The 14,779-nt window shown below is 49.2% G+C and overlaps 1 protein-coding gene across 3 annotated transcripts in view; it reads right to left on the bottom strand.

The window, feature by feature from the left end:
* Nucleotides 1–6,208: 6,208 nt before the first annotated feature.
* Nucleotides 6,209–14,779, bottom strand: part of SH2D3C (SH2 domain containing 3C) — a 93,103-nt gene continuing 84,532 nt past the window's right edge. For all 3 annotated transcript variants that reach the window (XM_075324306.1, XM_075324307.1, XM_075324308.1), the window contains 3 exons: nt 12,086–12,197; nt 9,135–9,341; nt 6,209–8,492 (listed from right to left, as the gene is read on the bottom strand). In XM_075324306.1, the coding sequence (XP_075180421.1) occupies nt 8,317–8,492; nt 9,135–9,341; nt 12,086–12,197 (495 nt within the window). In that variant the 3' untranslated portion in view covers nt 6,209–8,316. The remainder of the gene's footprint in view (nt 8,493–9,134; nt 9,342–12,085; nt 12,198–14,779) is intronic.

Here is a 14,779-nt window from a genome sequence, read left to right as displayed (position 1 = left end):
AAATTCCCTTCTTTGTCGCTCCATTGGGAGACCCAGACAATTGGGACGTCCAAAAGCAGTCCCTGGGTGGGTAAAAGAATACCTCGTTAAAAGAGCCGTAAAACGGCCCCATTCCTACAGGTGGGCAACCGCCGCCTGAAGGACTCGCCTACCTAGGCTGGCATCTGCCGAAGCATAGGTATGCACCTGATAGTGTTTCGTGAAAGTGTGCAGACTCGACCAGGTAGCCGCCTGACACACCTGCTGAGCCGTAGCCTGGTGCCGCAAGGCCCAGGACGCTCCCACGGCCCTGGTAGAATGGGCTTTCAGCCCTGAAGGAACCTGAAGCCCAGAAGAGCGATAAACTTCAAGAATTGGTTCCTTGATCCATCGGGCCAAGGTTGACTTGGAAGCCTGCGACCCTTTACGCTGGCCAGCGACAAGGACAAAGAGCGCATCCGAGCGGCGCAGGGGCGCCGTGCGGGAAATGTAGAGCCGGAGTGCTCTCACTAGATCTAACAAGTGCAAATCCTTTTCACATTGGTGAACTGGATGAGGGCAAAAAGAAGGTAAGGAGATATCCTGATTGAGATGAAAAGGGGATACCACCTTAGGGAGAAACTCCGGAACCGGACGCAGAACCACCTTGTCCTGGTGAAACACCAGGAAGGGGGCTTTGCATGACAGAGCAGCTAGCTCAGACACTCTCCGAAGTGATGTGACTGCCACTAGGAAGACCACCTTCTGCGAAAGGCGTGAAAGAGAAATATCTCTCATTGGCTCGAAAGGTGGTTTCTGAAGAGCCGTTAGCACCCTGTTCAGATCCCAGGGTTCTAGCGGACGCTTGTAAGGAGGGACTATGTGGCAAACCCCCTGCAGGAACGTGCGTACCTGCGGAAGCCTGGCTAGACGCTTTTGAAAAAACACCGAGAGCGCCGAGACTTGTCCCTTAAGAGAGCCGAGCGACAACCCCTTTTCCATTCCGGATTGAAGGAAGGACAGAAAAGTGGGTAAGGCAAATGGCCAGGGAGTAAAACCCTCATCAGAGCACCAGGATAAGAAGATCCTCCACGTCCTGTGGTAGATCTTGGCGGACGTTGGTTTCCTGGCCTGTCTCATAGTGGCAATGACCTCTTGAGATAACCCTGAAGACACTAGGATCCAGGACTCAATGGCCACACAGTCAGGTTGAGGGCTGCAGAATTCAGATGGAAAAATGGCCCTTGAGACAGCAAGTCTGGTCGGTCTGGTAGTGCCCACGGTTGACCCACCGTGAGATGCCACAGATCCGGGTACCACGACCTCCTCGGCCAGTCTGGGGCGATGAGGATGGCACGGCGGCAGTTGGACCTGATCTTGCGTAACACTCTGGGCAGCAGTGCCAGAGGAGGAAATACATAAGGCAGACTGCGACCAATCCTGAACTAATGCGTCTGCCGCCAGAGCTCTGTGATCTTGAGACCGTGCCATGAATGCCGGAACCTTGTTGTTGTGCCGGGACGCCATGAGGTCGACGTCCGGCTTCCCCCAGCGGCAACAGATCTCTTGAAACACGTCCGGGTGAAGAGACCATTCCCCTGCGTCCATGCCCTGACGACTGAGAAAGTCTGCTTCCCAGTTTTCTACGCCCGGGATGTGAACTGCGGAGATGGTGGAGGCTGTGGCTTCCACCCACAGCAGAATCCGCCGAACTTCCTTGAAGGCTTGCCGACTGCGTGTGCCGCCTTGGTGGTTGATGTATGCCACCGCCGTGGCGTTGTCCGACTGAATTCGGATCTGCCTGCCCTCCAGCCACGGCTGGAACGCCTTTAGGGCTAGATACACTGCCCTTATCTCCAGAACATTGATCTGAAGGGAGGACTCTGGCTGAGTCCAGGTACCCTGAGCCCTGTGGTGGAGGAAGACCGCTCCCCACCCTGACAGACTCGCGTCCGTCGTGACCACAGCCCAGGATGGGGGCAGGAATGATTTCCCCTTCGACAAGGAAGTGGGAAGAAGCCACCACTGAAGGGAGGCCTTGGTCGCCCGAGAAAGGGAGACGTTCCTGTCGAGGGACGTCGACTTCCTGTCCCACTTGCGGAGAATGTCCCATTGAAGTGGACGCAGATGAAACTGCGCAAATGGAACTGCCTCCATTGCTGCCACCATCTTCCCTAGGAAGTGCATGAGGCGCCTCAAGAGGTGCGACTGGTCTCGAAGGAGAGATTGCACCCCTGTCCGTAGTGAACGCTGTTTGTCCAGCGGAAGTTTCACTATCGCTGAGAGAGTATGAAACTCCATCCCGAGATATGTCAGCGATTGAGTCGGTGTCAATGTTGACTTTGGGAAATTGATTATCCACCCGAATCTCTGGAGAGTTTCCAGAGCAATGTTCAGGCTGTGTTGGCATGCCACCCGAGAGGGGGCCTTGACAAGAAGATCGTCTAAGTAAGGGATCACAGAGTGTCCCTGAGAGTGTAGGACTGCTACCACTGTTGCCATGACCTTGGTGAATACCCGTGGGGCTGTCGCCAGGCCGAAAGGCAGTGCCACGAACTGAAGATGTTCGTCCCCAATGGCGAAACGCAGGAAGCGCTGATGCTCTGGTGCAATCGGCACATGGAGATAAGCATCCCTGATGTCGATTGATGCTAGGAAGTCTCCTTGGGACATCGAGGCGATGACGGAGCGGAGGGATTCCATCCGGAACCGCCTGGTTTTCACGTGTCTGTTGAGCAGTTTGAGGTCCAGAACGGGACGGAAAGATCCGTCCTTTTTTGGTACCACAAACAAGTTGGAGTAAAAACCGTGACCCCGTTGCTGAAGGGGAACCGGGATCACCACTCCTTCTGCCTTCAGAGTGCTCACCGCCTGAAGAAGAGCATCGGCTCGCTCGGGGGGCGGAGATGTTCTGAAGAAACGAGTCGGAGGACGAGAGCTGAACTCTATCCTGTAACCGTGAGACAGAATGTCTCTCACCCATCGGTCTTGGACATGTGGCAACCAGGCGTCGCAAAAGCGGGAGAGCCTGCCACCGACCGAGGATGCGGTTTGGGGAGGCCGAAAGTCATGAGGAGGCCGCTTTGGGAGCGGTTCCTCCGGCGGTCTTTTTAGGACGTGACTTAGACCGCCATGAATCAGAGTTCCTCTGACCTTTCTGTGGCCTGTTGGACGAGGAGAATTGAGACCTGGCTGAGGGCCGAAAGGACCGAAACCTCGATTGTACCTTCCGTTGTTGAGGTCTGTTTGGTTTGGACTGGGGTAAGGACGAGTCCTTTCCCTTGGATTGTTTAATGATTTCATCCAATCGCTCGCCAAACAGGCGGTCGCCAGAAAATGGCAAACCGGTTAAGAACTTTTTGGAAGCAGAGTCTGCCTTCCATTCACGTAGCCACATGGCCCTGCGGACTGCCACTGAATTGGCGGAAGCTACCGCCGTACGGCTCGCAGAGTCCAGGACAGCATTCATGGCGTAGGACGCAAACGCCGACGCCTGAGAGGTTAAGGACACAACCTGCGGAGTAGAGGCACGTGTGACTGCATTAATCTCAGACTGACAAGCTGAGATAGCCTGGAGTGCCCAGACGGCTGCGAATGCCGGAGCAAAGGACGCGCCTATAGCTTCATAGATGGATTTCATCCAGAGCTCTATCTGCCTGTCAGTGGCATCCTTGAGAGATGCACCATCTTCCACTGCAACTATGGATCTAGCCGCCAGTCTAGAGACTGGAGGATCCACCTTGGGACACTGAGCCCAACCCTTGACTACGTCAGGGGGGGAAGAGGTAACGTGTGTCATTAAGGCGCTTAGTAAAGCGCTTATCCGGAAAGGCTCGGTGTTTCTCGACTGTATCCCTGAAGTCGGAGTGATCAAGAAACGCACTCCGTGTACGTTTGGGAAACCTAAAGCGGAATTTCTCCTGCTGAGAAACTGGCTCCTCAATCGGAAGAGGTGGAGGAGAAAGTTCTAACACCTGATTGATGGATGCTATAAGGTCATTCACTATGGCGTCACCATCAGGTGTATCAAGGTTGAGAGCGGCGTCAGGATCAGAGTCCTGATCTGCCCCATCCGCTTCATCATACAGAGAGTCCTCATGGTGAGACCCTGAACAGTGAGATGAAGTCGAGGGAAGCTCCCAGCGAGCCCGCTTAGCCGGTCTGGGACTGCGGTCCGTGTCGGAGTCCTCACCGTGGGACCTATGAGTCGCCCCAGGAGCACTTTGCTGCTCCAACCGAGGGGGGCCTGGGGTCAATGATTCAACTGTGCCCGGGGCCTGTGTTACCAGTCTGGACTGCAAACCTTCTAGTATCTTAGCAGACCATCTATCCATAGACTCAGAAAGTTTGTCAGCAAATACTGCAAACTCTGTCCCTGTCACCTGGACAGTAGCAGCAGGTGGTTCCAACTGGGCCGATGGTCCCACCAGTGGCTGAGGCTCCTGCTGAGTGAGTGTCACCGGGGCCGAGCATTGCACACAATGAGGGTAGGTGGAACCTGCAGGTAGCATAGCCGCACATGAGGTACAGGTTGCAAAGTAAGCCTGTGCCTTGGCACCCTTGCGTTTTGCGGACGACATGCTGTCTCCTCTGAGTACAATCAGGGAGGGTATATAGTCAAAAACAAGCAGTGCGGCCGTACAAAGTAAATGTATAGATTATAAGCATATAAATATACACTTCGGCACCCAGGGGGGCCAGCACCTAGTAACAGGTGCGGCTTACCGACCGCCCGCAGCGGTTGTGTGACCACCAGATTCCCTGCCTGGGCCTCCTAAAGCTGTGTCTCTCCTCTCCAGCGTCAGAAGTGCTGACAGGAATGGCTGCCAGCGTTCTGTGGGGAGGAGGGGGCCGTGGGCGTGCCTTTAGAAAGTGCGGGAATCTGGTGCCCCACGGTGCTCAGTGAGGGGGGAGGAGGATACAAAGTTTGCTCCAGCCCTCAGCGCTGACGTCCAGTGCAGCGTCCCGCCCTTCCCCTGACTGGCAGGCCCGGGGGCGGGAATATGCGGTACTAGGCCGCAAAAGCCGGGGAGTAAAGTTACAAGCGCGGCCGGCAAACAAGCGCGGTCAGCGCGGTAGTCCCGGCGCACTAACACACCCAGCAGCTGCTGCAGCGTGTATAACACAGGCGCTCTATGCGCCGTCCCCAAGGGGACACAGAGTACCTCAGAGCAGCTGCCTGTCCCTGACGATACCCGGCTCCTGTCCAGCAGATTCCCCCAGGGGCTGTGGAGGGAGCACGGTCCCAGTGCCTGGAGACCGGTTAGGATCCCACTTCACCCAGAGCCCTTAAGGGATGGGGAAGGAAAACAGCATGTGGCTCCTGCCTATGTACCCGCAATGGGTACCTCAACCTTAACAGCACCGCCGACCAGAGTGGGGTGAGAAGGGAGCATGCTGGGGGCCCTGTTATGGGCCCTCTTTTCTTCCATCCGATATAGTCAGCAGCTGCTGCTGACTAAATTGTGGAGCTTGCGTGCATGTGTGCCTCCTTCGCACAAAGCATAAAAACTGAGGAGCCCGTGATGCACGGGGGGGTGTATAGGCAGAGGGGAGGGGTTTACACTTTTAAGTGTAATACTTTGTGTGGCCTCCGGAGGCAGAAGCTATACACCCAATTGTCTGGGTCTCCCAATGCAGCGACAAAGAAAACACATGGGAATTGCCCTTGTAATCAAAAGCATTTACGGATTGCTGCCATTTTTCTTTTTTTTTTTTTTCTTTTGCAGATTTAGTAGGACTGGAATAGAAGCCAAAATCAAGTGCATTAAAGGGAATCTGTCACCAGGTTTTTGCCACCTAATCTGAGAGCACCATAATGTATAAACTGAGACCCTGATTCCAGGGATGTGTCACTTACTGGGCTGCTCAGTGTAGTTTTGATAAAAAATACTGTTAATCAGCAGTAGATCATCATTACAGGACTACTTGGCCTGCTGCCAGGTAGTCCAGCATATTCATGAGCTCTAGATCTGCAGCAGAGAAAGCATGGATTTTATCAAAATGATGGCACACAGCTCAGTGACATCGCTGGAATCAGGATCTCTGCCCCTACATCATGCTGCTCTCAGATGGGGGAGCAAAAACCTGGTGACAGATTCCCTTTAAAATAATTCCATTCTTTAACAGTACAGAGAACACTGGCTCCCCATTTCTAGTGTGACGTCCTGCTGAAATGCTCTGTGCTGCTGTGAACACTCAACCGTATTACCCACACTAATAGCAACTCCCAATCACATCCACGGACAACTTTTTTTTACATCAATACATTTATTTACAAATGACTTGAAATCAGTAGCGAATGGTTCTGTACAATGAGATGAGGTGAGGTTTCTGTACAGCACAGACGGACCGATATTTACATACTGGGATTATTTACATGGGAAAATTGCTCCTCTATACACATTCATCGTCCTGTAAGTGACGTCCGCGCCAGACGCCCCTAATAGTCCTTATACAGTCCGTATGTCCGCGGTGGTGGAAGAAGAAAACTAGAAGTCTTCAACGCTTTCTCAGGACGATATTGAAATGACACATTGTAGTTCTACCTACATTTGTGCAAAGACTCTACTATCCCCCCCCCATAGTCTCATCCGGAAACCCAGAATGTGTGAAAACTGCGATGGTGCCGGAGGGGGTCCTAAAGCCCCTTTGCGTTAAAAAAAGTAAAATAAAAAATGGGTGTTTGATATGGCATATCTTTTTTGGAGTTTGTTTTGAGGCCCAGTGGTGTCAACAAAATTCCACCATAATGGATTTTTGGCGCACCAATTCCTTACCCAGGATTATCCTTACCCTTAATCTAGCTCCTATGGGAAGCAGCCCAGAGGTCTCAACAAAGTCCCACCATAATGGATTTTTGGAGCACCAATTCCTTATCCAGGATTATCCTTACCCTTAATCTAGCTCCTATGGGAAGCAGCCCAGAGGTCTCAACAAAGTACCACCATAATGGATTTTTGAAGCACCAATTCCTTCCAGGATTATCCTTACCCTTAATCTAGCTCCTATGGGAAACGGCCCAGTGGCCTCAAGGTTGCACCATAATGGATTTTTAAAGCACCAATTCCTTCCAGGATTATCCTTACCCTTAATCTAGCTCCTATGGGAAACGGCCCAGTGGCCTCAACAAGGTTGCACCATAATGGATTTTTGGAGCACCAACTCCTTCCAGGATTATCCTTACCCTTAATCTAGCTCCTATGGGGAAGCAGCCCAGTGGCCTCAACAAGGTTGCACCATAATGGATTTTTGGAGCACCAACTCCTTCCAGGATTATCCTTACCCTTAATCTAGCTCCTATGGGGAAGCAGCCCAGTGGCCTCAACAAGGTTGCACCATAATGGATTTTTGGAGCACCAATTCCTTCCAGGATTATCCTTACCCTTAATCTAGCTCCTATAGGAAACGGCCCAGGGGTCTCAACAAAGTTCCACCATAATGGATTTTTGGAGCACCAATTCCTTATCCAGGATTACCCTTACCGTTACCGTTACGTAAAGCGCTATACGGGGAATAATAAAAACACCTATAGAGAATGAAAATTGGTCAAATTTGGGTTTGCCAGCCTAATTGGTCCAATCACTTATTTATTTCAGAATATAAAAAGGTAGCACGACCCTCCGAGCAATCCTCCCTTCAGTGCGGTGGATAAGGTTATTATTGCCAATATTGTAGACGGATTAACTCAATATTTGCTGTGGATCCTCCCTTTATGGAATCCGGTCGGTCGTTTTAATGTTAGGATTTCTATAAAAATATAATGCCCTCTTGCAAATTAATTACACTGTAATCCAATGTGTCACATAGGGGGCAGTATAGCAACTGATCATTAATAACCTTTTCCTATACGTTGAAAATATACAGTAAAATTATTCCAGTTCTATAAAATTATATTTCTACCACTCAATGGTTTAATGATCGTAATGGCCAATGTTATTGCGGTAAATGGGAACGTGTGCTTTACGGTATGATTTTGGATGAAATCACAACCACTAGATGGCGATATGGTCCTTCATAACCAGTCGCTGACTAGTATGGCTGCCGTTCTGACGTCCATGTGTCAGTGAATATATTCTCCGCACATTTGGACGTGGCCGGTAAATGTGATTTCGTATTGTTGGGGTCATATAAAAGCCACCTGTAAATTAATAAGCCTATATAAAGCTGTCTTTTCCATTGGAAATTAACCCATTCCATGTCCCAAGAACCAGCATGCACTGTGGTGCCATATAGCAATGCTCCCCTCCCCCCCAAGTAATTAAAAAGTGCTATATTTCCTCCGGATGAAGTCTTTGATTCGTTGCTTCGGACAGATTTCATCCCTTTGTTTTCCAGTCCGTATCACTGAGTTCTCTGTTATAATTCACTGAAGCGCACCGACGGTTCCAGTTTGTGCGAGAGGGCGGTGAGAACTTTGTCAAACTTGTCGTATCTCTCGGCTTGGGTCCCGGCTGCTCCCCGATTGCCCCAAAGCATCCGCATCTGGAATTCGGTGCTGGAAACCTCCATCAGATCTGATCTAGGGTGGAAGCCTGAAAAGTGCAAGGGAAAAAAAAATCAGACGGGCAGTCCGAAAAATGTATGTATACTGCACACATTTCACTCTTTGCATTGCAATGGGTGAAATCTGTGGCGAAACGCGCGTCGCTGCACAATTTCTGCAGAGAATTTGTCTCCATAGCAAATGAAATTTAATAAAATCCGAGAAAGAATGCCACTAATTGCAAGTCCACAGCCAAAAATCCAAAAGGGAAATCAGCTATGTATCCACCCCAATTAGATATACCGACCCAGAATGGTGGTGGTCTTAAAGATGGTCAGTAGGGCCATAACGATAGGGGGGCTAGAGCTGCAGTTGCATTTGGTTCCGGGATTTATTGGCCCATATGTGAAAACTAATAGTAAAGAGTCGTGATAGTCGGGGGCCCTGTTGAAAATTTTGGATTGGAGCACATGAACTATATAGTATATGGTGGAACCGAAATCTGTCATGGTGGTCTTCACAAGAGGTGGTCCTCGGTGACAACCAATATGGATTCCATTGTAGCTCACCCAATTTTCCTAGAAGGAAGATACTGGGATCTGGAAACGTGGTATGAAACCCTTTGTCGGAGCTGTAGAAACGGCGGCCAACGGCCATGTTGTTGTCAGTCCTACCAGAATTCGATTCTCACCTTGTAGCCTCATCTCGGCATTGGTGCGGTAGAGTCCCCCATGATGTGCCACCATCCGGGCCGCTTCTAGATGAGACATAACCACTTCTACTCCAGTGTCAATGCTGTCCCACGGCTCTCCGCCATCCAGAAGAGGGGAGTCTCTCTCCAACAGGGTGATGAGAGGGAGGATATGGGGGAACGTGGTGTTGCTCAGTGGTAGACTCTCTGCACAGATGAAAAAAAAAAAAAATATAAAAAAAATGTTATAACCTTTAATAATCTGGAATATTAGAGACAAAAAATATATAAATTGATTTATTAGAGGAGGATCGACTAGTGCATAAAAATTCACTCCCTCTGACCGGTCTATAAAAGGCTAAGGAGAACACCTTATGTCCAAAATGAAAGCTTATATAGTGAGCGCCCCCCCTCTCAAAGTGGCAGAATTTTAAACATTAAGTGCTATACAGTGCCTTGCGAAAGTATTCACCCCATTTGTTTTTTTACCTATTTTGTAACTTCACAACCTGTGTTTAAATATTTTTGTAATACGATTTGTGCTTCAGCTCTAAATAGTGTAAGTTGGAAGAGAATTGAGAAAAATAAGCAAAAATTAAATATATGGGATAAAAAAAAAAATTGCTATGAGCATATGTAGTCACCCCTTTTGGTACGAAGCCCCTAAACATTTCTGGTGCAAGCAATTCCCTTCATAAGTCACATGCTTCGTGAAAGGAAGTCCATCTGTGAGCAAAGTGTCCTGTGGTCGGTCAGTTTATATACACACACACACACACACTTTTCTGAAAGGCCACAGAGGCGGCAACACCGTGAAGACCACGGAGGTCTCCAGACAACACCGTGAAGACCACGGAGGTCTCCAGACAACACCGTGAGGACCACGGAGGTCTCCAGACAACACAGTCAAGACCAAGGAGGTCTCCAGACAACACGAGGAAGACCAAGGAGGTCTCCAGACAACACGAGGAAGACCAAGGAGGTCTCCAGACAACACGAGGAAGACCAAGGAGGTCTCCAGACAACACCGTGAAGACCAAGGAGGTCTCCAGACAACACCGTGAAGACCAAGGAGGTCTCCAGACAACACCGTGAAGACCAAGGAGGTCTCCAGACAACACCGTGAAGACCAAGGAGGTCTCCAGACAACACCGTGAAGACCAAGGAGGTCTCCAGACAACACCGTGAAGACCAAGGAGGTCTCCAGACAACACCTTGAAGACCAAGGAGGTCTCCAGACAACACCTTGAAGACCAAGGAGGTCTCCAGACAACACCGTGAAGACCAAGGAGGTCTCCAGACAACACCGTGAAGACCAAGGAGGTCTCCAGACAACACCGTGAAGACCAAGGAGGTCTCCAGACAACACCGTGAAGACCAAGGAGGTCTCCAGACAACACCGTGAAGACCAAGGAGGTCTCCAGACAACACCGTGAAGACCAAGGAGGTCTCCAGACAACACCGTGAAGACCAAGGAGGTCTCCAGACAACACCGTGAAGACCAAGGAGGTCTCCAGACAACACCGTGAAGACCAAGGAGGTCTCCAGACAACACCGTGAAGACCAAGGAGGTCTCCAGACAACACCTTGAAGACCAAGGAGGTCTCCAGACAACACCATGAAGACCAAGGAGGTCTCCAGACAAGTCAGGGACAAAGTGGTAAGAAGTGCAAGTCAGGATTGGGTTCTAAAAAAATACCTTAATCTCGGAGAATTCCCCTGGGCATCATATCAAATCTATCATCATCAAATGGAAAGAACAACAAACCTGCAAGAGGACTGCCCACCAAAACTCTCAGCCCAGAAAAGGAGGGCATTAATCAGAGAGGCAGCACAGAGACCAAAAGGTAACTGAAGCAGCTGCAGGGTTCCCAAGCACAGACTTGTGGATATGTACATGCGACTACAATAAGTCGTACACTCCATAGAGCTGGCCTTTCTGGAAGAGTGGACAGAAAACAAAGAATTTACTTACAGCCAAAAATTGGAAGGCTTGTTTTGATTTTGTCAAAAGACATGTGGGAGACTCCCCAAACGTATGGGGGAAAGTTCTGGGATCAGATGAGACCAAAAAATGAAGTTTTTGGCCACCAAGGTAAACGCTATGTCTGAAACCAAACTAACAGCTCATCTTCCCAAGAACACCATCCCCACAGTGAAACGTGGTGGTGGCAGCATTATGCTGTGGGAATGTTTTTCAGCAGCAGGGACAGGGAAAATGGTTAGAGGTGAAGATGGATGGTGCAAAATACAGGGATATTCTTGAGTAAAATCTATTTGTCAGTGATTTGAGAATTTGATGGAGTTTTCATCATCCAACAAGACAATGACCCAAAGTTACTGCTAAAGCAACACTTGAGTGGTGTAAAGGGAAACATGTAAATGTATTGGAGCGGCCGAGCAACAGCCCAGACCTTAATCTAATGGAAAATCTGTGGTCAGACGTGAAGATCGCTGTTTAGAAGAAACATCTAATATGGAGGAGCTGGAGCAGTTTTGCTTTGAGGAACGGGCAAAAATCCCAGTGGCAAGACGTGGAAATCTCAGAGACTTCTCCAAAGCGACTTGCAGCTATAATTGGAGGCTCTACAAAGTACTGACTATAGGGGGGTGAATAGTTATGCACACTGACGTTTTCAGTTATTTTGTCCTATTTGTGGTTTGCTTCACAATAAAATGAAAACTGTTCCCAGTTGTGGACATGTTCTTCACATGACCCGATGCAAGGTAGGTTGGCTACACACGAGGAATGTGCAACCACTTTTCAGTGGCAAGATGGATGGTCACTAATTCCTTATACCGCTATTAACCCTGTGTTGTCCCAGTCCACCAAGGATATGAGGTGTTGACCCTGAGCACTTTTGCCGATACGGATTTTCAACTCCGGAAATATATCGAGTCGAAAAGTGCAAAGCGAGCCGAGGGAGTAAAGTGGTCTTTGGGTTAGTTACCTTTGCCTTCATTCATGCTTTTGAGGAAGGGCTTCAGTTTCTTCTCGTACAATATGGCTCCCTCCGTGTGTCTCTGTCTCAAGGCAATCCACGTCTGTTCTAGTCTGGAGATCTGGAAATGAGACGGAGAACAGCAGCCTTTGTTACGCCACGTGTGGAGGATTCATTAATCTTGCTGGGTTTATGGCATCATTTCTTCCAAGTCATTAATAGAGCAGGCAGGAGGGCTCATTGACCCGATTATGTATGACCCACCCTCCCCCTGCGAGTGTACAAATGTGACAACGTCAGATGGGAACCACCACTAATCTGCTCATTGCCGGGAGTAGAAAAGCAGCTTCAATTTGCCGCCAACTTCATATTAATACATGTAGATCATGCAATTGGTGCAAACAACTACATATTTTGCTGTAGGTGTGGGTTGCAATATTACGTGTGATGTCCAATTCGGATCTTACTGTCGCTGTGCAGCCCGGGCCTCAACTGACCACTGGACATTTCCATTCCTCTTTCCCCAAGAATGTCACCCAAGAATGGACAATATCAGATTGCCTCAGTGACAAGGAAATTGGTAATGTCCGGTGGTCAAGTCATTCCAAAAGTTCCAAGAGAAACGATCACTAGTGTTTGGAGCTGTGGGTGCACTGTAGACAGATGGCCTCAGGGGCAAACAGCTGAGCATTGGGGGTGCCATGTACCAGACCCCCCACTGATATCAAAGTACAAATGAGCAGATCGCCTTGTACTTCCATAATCCGTTCTCGCTATCTGTGCACAAGAGCTGCGAAAATTTCCTGAGCTTCCGAGGTTATCTGATGCCGCGATTAATGTCACCTATGCAGTGCACGCTGCGTTTGATGTCACCTATGCCGTGCACGCTGCGTTTGATGTCACCTATGCCGTGCACGCTGCGTTTGATGTCACCTGTTCTCCAGCCTGGCAGGATCCCGGAGAATAAGAAAATTCAAGCAGCTCCTGCCCATAATCCATGAGCATCAACCTGGACCATGGATCAAAGGCATCCGCTCATGTTTAATTGTGGGCGGTACGGTGGCTCAGTGGTTACCACTGCAGTCTTGTGGTGGCTCAGTGGTTATCACTGAAGTCTTGCAGCGCTGGGGTCCTGGGTTCAAATCCCACCAAGGACAACATCTGCAAGGAGTTTGTATGTTGGCCACGTGTTTACGTGGGATTCCTTAAACACTCTAAAGACATACAGATAGGGAATTTCGATTGTGAGCCCCAATGGGGACAGTGTTGCTGATATAAAGCGCTACGCTACATAAAAAAGGAAGAAGACAAAAAGAAAAAAGGAAGACAGGAAGAAAAAAGAAAAAAGGAAGACAGGAAGAAAAAAGAAAAAAGGAAGACAGGAAGAAAAAAGAAAAAAGGAAGACAGGAAGAAAAAAGAAAAAAGGAAGACAGGAAGAAAAAAGAAAAAAGGAAGACAGGAAGAAAAAAGAAAAAAGGAAGACAGGAAGAAAAAAGAAAAAAGGAAGACAGGAAGAAAAAAGAAAAAAGGAAGACAGGAAGACAGGAAGAAAAAAGGAAGACAGGAAGAAAAAAGGAAGACAGGAAGAAAAAAGGAAGACAGGAAGACAGGAAGAAAAAAGGAAGACAGGAAGAAAAAAGGAAGACAGGAAGAAAAAAGGAAGACAGGAAGACGGAAGACAGGAAGACAGGAAGAAAAAAGGAAGACGGAAAAAAGGAAGACGGAAGACAGGAAGACAGGAAGAAAAAAGGAAGACGGAAGACAGGAAGACGGAAGACAGGAAGACGGAAGACAGGAAGACGGAAGACAGGAAGACGGAAGACAGGAAGACGGAAGACAGGAAGACGGAAGACAGGAAGACGGAAGACAGGAAGACGGAAGACAGGAAGACGGAAGACAGGAAGACGGAAGACAGGAAGACGGAAGACAGGAAGACAGGAAGAAAGGAAGACAGGAAGAAAAAAGGAAGACGGAAGACAGGAAGACGGAAGACAGGAAGACGGAAGACAGGAAGACGGAAGACAGGAAGACGGAAGACAGGAAGACGGAAGACAGGAAGACTGAAGACAGGAAGACTGAAGACAGGAAGACGGAAGACAGGAAGACGGAAGACAGGAAGACAGGAAGAAAAAAGGAAGACGGAAGACAGGAAGACGGAAGACAGGAAGACGGAAGACAGGAAGACGGAAGACAGGAAGACGGAAGACAGGAAGACAGGAAGACAGGAAGAAAAAAGGAAGACGGAAGACAGGAAGACGGAAGACAGGAAGACGGAAGACAGGAAGACGGAAGACAGGAAGACAGGAAGACTGAAGACAGGAAGACTGAAGACAGGAAGACTGAAGACAGGAAGACTGAAGACAGGAAGACTGAAGACAGGAAGACTGAAGACAGGAAGACTGAAGACAGGAAGACTGAAGACAGGAAGACGGAAGACAGGAAGACGGAAGACAGGAAGACGGAAGACAGGAAGACGGAAGACAGGAAGACGGAAGACAGGAAGACGGAAGACAGGAAGACGGAAGACAGGAAGACGGAAGACAGGAAGACGGAAGACAGGAAGACGGAAGACAGGAAGACGGAAGACAGGAAGACGGAAGACAGGAAGACGGAAGACAGGAAGACGGAAGACAGGAAGACAGGAAGACAGGAAGACAGGAAGACAGGAAGACAGGAAGACAGGAAGACAGGAAGACAGGAAG

Source organism: Anomaloglossus baeobatrachus, chromosome 9 (assembly GCF_048569485.1).
Source record: "Anomaloglossus baeobatrachus isolate aAnoBae1 chromosome 9, aAnoBae1.hap1, whole genome shotgun sequence".
Taxonomy (NCBI): domain Eukaryota; kingdom Metazoa; phylum Chordata; class Amphibia; order Anura; family Aromobatidae; genus Anomaloglossus; species Anomaloglossus baeobatrachus.
Note: the sequence above shows the minus strand (reverse complement) of the source record. Positions and strands in the feature narration are given on the sequence as shown.